General features: G+C 38.3%; 1 protein-coding gene across 1 annotated transcript; it reads left to right on the top strand.

Moving 5' to 3' along the window:
• The first annotated feature begins 3,204 nt into the window (after positions 1–3,204).
• On the top strand, positions 3,205–4,552 carry LOC102292882 (GTPase IMAP family member 4). Its single transcript, XM_005951345.2, has 2 exons — positions 3,205–3,258; positions 3,471–4,552. The coding sequence occupies exons 1-2, from the start codon at positions 3,240–3,242 to the stop codon at positions 4,166–4,168; spliced, it is 717 nt and encodes a 238-aa protein (XP_005951407.1). The 5' UTR covers positions 3,205–3,239; the 3' UTR covers positions 4,169–4,552.
• Positions 4,553–5,741: the final 1,189 nt, after the last annotated feature.

The raw sequence follows: 5,741 nt of genomic DNA, 5'->3' as shown, positions 1-5,741 counted from the left end.
GTCTTCAGATTACTTAGGTACCTGGCCACTCTTTCATTCACCCTGTCACCTACCTTCTCCCTTTCCTCCAGGGAACACCACTCCACGATATATAAACTTAGCACTAAATGCATGGACATTTATCTTGTTATGGCTATAATAAATTGTTAAACCGCCAACCACCAACTTCTATCATCCAATCCAATAAATGACACATAACAAGATTCAGCAGCAGAATAAGCTGTTTAGCATCGGCAGAGAAGATTTAACAAGTTTTTCATAGGCACAACCCACATACTTAAACTGTTCAACCCACAAATGTAATCTAAGGAGCTTGGAAAGAAAAGCGTCTGGACTTCTTTAAGTTGCTTGAAGACATTTCACCTCTCATTTGAGAAGATTCTTCAGTTCTAGAGTCCCAAATTTAGGCCCTGTGGGAGTATAACACTGAGAGGGACAATGGACCCCCTAATGATCCTCTACCTAATCACATGAGCCAAGGTGTGAAAATGGGTCCTGAGGTCAGATGGCCAAGGGGATGAGTGCCATTAAGGCGTCTGGGAAGGGATCTCAAAACTGGATTATAGATGGCAGAGAGTTGGTGTCGTAAACCCCCGCCTCTGTTCAAAGATGGTCGCTCACAGTGGACATAGATGGCTTCTTTCACTCCTCTTTCAAACCATCTGTCCTCTCTGTCCAAAATGTGAACATTGGCATCCTCGAAAGAGTGACCTTTGACCTTAAGATGCAGATGGACTGCTGAGTCTTGTCCTGTGGAGGTGGCTCTTCTGTGTTGTGCCATGCGCTTGTGAAGTGGCTGTTTGGTCTCTCCAATGTAGAGGTCTGGGCATTCCTCGCTACACTGTACAGCATACACCACATTGTTAAGTTTGTGTTTAGGAGTTTCTCCATAATGTAACGTCTTCAAGCAACTCAAAGAAGTCCAGACACCTTTCTGTCCAAGCTCCTTAGACTTAAGATGACCTGGATGACTGAGACATCTGCTTTAGGCTACGTGTTTGAGAATTATACCACGGAGTCAGGTACTTCTGATTAGAGACCTTAGTTTTCACAGGAGCTACAGTATCCAGAGTCGTACGTAGTGAGGAGGTAAAATTATTAACAAGATAATCGACCTCTGTTGGGGTAGCGTTCAGATAGCTGCTCTGCTCTGTGTTGGTACAGGGCATTGAAGATGATAACAGTGGGTGGATTATATTCTTAAACTTAGTTACAGCAGATGTCTTTCAGAAAGACATCTACTTTGATAAAGTCTACTCCCCACTGCTGTGTAATCAATTATTGTAAATGTTATCAGGAAATGATCAGAAAAAAAGAGTGGTTTCAGAGAATACTGTCAGAACAAGATCTAGAGTGTGATTAAATGGTGGGTGGGTTCTTTTACAATTTAAAATAAGCAAATTGTGTCTTATAAACGATCAAATCCCCTCTTGAGGCTGTCATGTTTAGTATCTACATGAATGTTGAAATAATAATAATAATTTTATCTGAGCTGGGAACTAAATCTGATGAAGAGTCTGAGAAATCAGAGGGAAACTGAGTAAGGACTACTTGGATGAGAAATAACAAATAAAACTACTTTTTTGAGTTTTACAGCTGGGGTGGACAAGACTAAGCATCAGGCTTTCAAATGAATTAAAACTCCGTCTGGGTCTTTGGTTGATTAATAAACTGGCAATACTGACAATTAGTATGGCTTAATTAATTTAAACTAACATAATCATCCTGCTGTAACCAGGTTTCTGTAAGACACAGTAAATTCATTTGTTGATCAATTATTAATCCATGCACAAACAGGGACTTAGAAGAGACAGACCTCGCAGTGGGAAGAAAAATAATTTTCACGACTGAACTTGTTGCACAGGTGACATCCTATCCTGGTACCACGCTGAGAGCCACCTATTCTTTCACAATTGTTTGTAGAAGCAGTCTGCATGCTAAAGAAGAGATTGGAACACCTGAATCAAACAATTTGGATGGTTGGGTAAACCACGTAATTTACCTCCAGTTCACTGCCTTTGTCTACTCTTCATTGTTGTACTGTCTAATAAAGGTGAAGAAAATGCCCCCTCCCCAAAAAAATCTTTAAAAAAAATCAAATTAATAGAATGTAGCAACCTAACCTTCTTTAATAAAGAATTTGATTGTTTTAGTCATTAATTAGATTGACAGAAACTCTGCTTTAAGATTCCCTAATTTCTAACCTGATCTAAGATCAGTTTTCACTGATAAGTAATTGGCTTCCTACATGTTTTACTTACTGTCAGAGTTCATTAATAGTTTAACCTTTAACTTAAAAAATGCAGGAGAGTTTCCAATATTTTTTTATAAATTCATAAAGTTTTATCAGTAAAAGCGAACATGCTATAAGAAATGCAACTAAATTGTGCCAGTAAGAATTAAATCGTTATGAATAATCGGAATAAGATGAGCTGGGAAACAACGAAAGATGAATTGACCCTGTTCTGGTCTGAATCCATGATCCGTGTTGTATCCATTCCTTCAGACATGGTTTCCTGATTCCTTTGGACAGATTCAACTCTGGCTGACCCACCGAGACCAATTTTGATCATTTAAGTAGAAAATATGATTGATATTTTCATACCTATGAATTTGTCAGACACATGTTGTCTGTCTGAGCTACAGTGTTTAAGATATATAAATAAATGTATCCATCCTGCTGCACTGACATCCGAACAGAATATCTTCTTGGTGCCTCCTGGGTGAGGTGTTCTGGGCTTGTCCTGCGCACCTCCAGCACAGGTGGCCTTTGATGGTATTTATATTTATTTATGGTTCAGAACTACAACTTACTAAGTAGTACTAATGTAGTCTTTGTCTTGGTAGTAATGCAAGGGGTTTATTATTCAAAGTGTGAAACTTCTTGTAACTGTGTGTTGAGTTACACAAACTTGTTATTAATTATTATTATATTTTATACAGTTACAGGTCATTTGAATGAGGTAGTTTTTAAATTTCTTCTTCAGAAAATGCAAGTTGCCAAGGGCAATTGAAATATAGTTTTCTGTGAAAAACAGTTGTTCTCATACTTTAAGCAACTACAAATCTTTCTTCTCCTTACTGTTTCCTCACTTATGCTGTGCTGCTCTGTCAATATTTCATAAACCTGTTGTGCAACTACTGGAGGCGTGTCAGCTATGGAGCTATAAATATTGAGTTCAACAGAAACATTCACATTCATCACTCTCACCTCTGCCAGGACAATACTTCAATAAAATATGGCTTTATTTCCACAAGGTAAGCTCTACCTGTGTATAGTTAATATCCCAAACTGAGATTCTGAGATGTTGAGCTATTGATTGCTGACATCGTAAATAGTTCTGGGGAAATCTGTGTTGCAGGTCCTGATTGTTTTCCTTTGAAAAGTGTCAAAATTTCCCAGTTTCACTGAGGTTCTTGTTGCACCCTTGTGTATATGGGTTAAATCAAATTAGTTAACTGTGTTTCAGGTCCTGACTTGAGGATTGTGCTGATTGGAAAAACTGGTGTGGGAAAAAGTGCTGTTGGAAACACCATCCTGGGAGAAAAATGTTTCCTTTCTTCTCCCAGTTCAGAGTCAGTGACTGTATATTGTAAACAACATGTGAAGAAGTTTGGTAATAGGGTAGTTAGTGTGGTAGACACACCTGGCATTCTGGACACGGGAAAACCCACAGAAATCATCAAAAAAGAAATTGTGAGATGTGTTGAAATCTCCTGTCCAGGTCCTCACGTGTTCCTGCTGGTCCTTCAAGTCGGTCGATTCACCAAAGAAGAAAAAAACTCTGTGGAAGCCCTGCAGGAGCTGTTTGGGCCACAGGCTAATCATTACATGATTGTGTTGTTCACCCGCGGTGGTGATCTTGGAGACATGACAATAGAAGAGTATGTAAATAAAGGCCACCAAGGTCTCAAAGACATTATCCTAAGATGTGGAAAAAGGTTCCATGTCTTTGAAAACACAAACAGGGGCAGAAAGCAAGTGAATGAGCTAATCGGCAAGATTGATCGCATGGTGGCTGAGAACACGCGCATGTACTACACAGATGAGATGTTCCAAGAGGTGGAGGCTGCACGGAAAATGGGAATGCGAGTCGCTCAGTACAGGTTCCTTGCTCCACTGCACCAGAGCATTTTACGTTTTCATTCCATTCTTGCAAGAGATTAAATCAATGTGATAAACTGTCTAAACACAATCAGCATAATGGAAACAAGACAGCCTGTGTACCCATATGTGAACATATGAAAATGTCTGACACACACCTTGTGTAGATAATTGTGTGTCCTTGGATGCTAATAGGGGTATATTAAAGTTTAATAATAACCATAATGCAAGTTTTGGATCTGATTCTAATCATTAGAGAAAGGTACTTCCTGTATCTATTCTAAATGCAGCAGTCCTAAATCATTGTAGTCTATATGTGTAAACACAACTCTATTATTCATTGTAAAAATATGTATTTAAATCCATTTTTTCATCACAATGTTTCTTTAAAAAGTTTAGAGTTCTTTTTGTCTAGAAAATGAAAGTCAAATTAAATAAACATCTATACCTAACAGTCTAATTTGTTGTGTTTCTGTTATTATTAAAAAAGTAGATTCTGTACAGGTCAATTTCATGTGTTCTCTTTAAAAAAAGAATATTCTTTTCCATTGTTTATGCATTTAAATATTAAGTTACTCATGTTGAATTAAAACAAACCTGATCTATTATAAATCTCATAAACGTACATGTAATGCTACTGGTTTGTACAAAAACTCGTAGAATAAATCTTATTCTCTTGATGAATGTAACGATAAGAAGTCACTCTTTGGATTGCTGACTAAAGTATAAAATTATTTTTCTGTCTGACCTTATGCAACACATGATCAAAAAAGGAATGGTAGGGATGAGACACTCGACACTGACGTTTCAACACAGTGTTACGCTTCTGAAGTGCAGATTTTTCTAAACACTGCTCTGAAGTGTGGTTAGAAACACCAAGGATGTGTGATCATAATTTAATTTAAGGTTTTAGTACACTTGACCTGATTTATTCAGCAACCTACTCGATGGTCAGGGATTTTTTTCCTGCAATCAGACTTCTGATCAGTGCAGGATGGCGAGCTGCCTGACCTCTGTGCCGTTGCTGTAGGACCAATAAAATCCTTATGAATCAATAAATGAACTTAAACTCTGTACCTGTTTGGAGCATGGCCTATCATAGGTCAAATGAACTTGACTGGAATTTGTCCAACTTCCTTCTTGACCAAATTGTTTGTTTATCATTCTTATTCTTATTCTTATTTACTTTACTGTGTTACATGTGGTGAGCCAGCCAGGTTTCTTTATGTGTGGGTAGTTTTGGGTCATACACGTAAATTCTTCTTATTTTTCTTTTGAAAAATCAAAAATGTATTCTGTTTACATTCCGGCATAAATATATCACAGTCTGTGATGCCGATGAGGAAAATTTCCTGACTGCTTGTGTAGCTGGCGCAACGACGATCGTCTTCATCTCCTGCCAGTCAGTTTTTCACTGACCAGCAGGGGGCACGACCCTGTCAAAGTCAGACTGCACCGACTCTCAGAGTGTTACAACACTCAAACACTGGTAATTGGTGATTCTGTTCTCAGACATGTGAAGGACCAATAAAATCCTTATGAATCAATAAATGAACTTAAACTCTGTACCTGTTTGGAACATGACACTGGCAACCATAGTCAATTGTCTTCCAGGGGCCAGAGCAGGCGACATTGA

Source organism: Haplochromis burtoni, unplaced genomic scaffold (genome assembly GCF_018398535.1).
Source record: "Haplochromis burtoni strain Fernald_Lab_line unplaced genomic scaffold, NCSU_Asbu1 Contig_960, whole genome shotgun sequence".
Lineage (NCBI taxonomy): Eukaryota > Metazoa > Chordata > Actinopteri > Cichliformes > Cichlidae > Haplochromis > Haplochromis burtoni.
The sequence above is the reverse complement of the archived record's forward strand: the minus strand, read 5'-3'. Positions and strand labels throughout refer to the sequence as shown.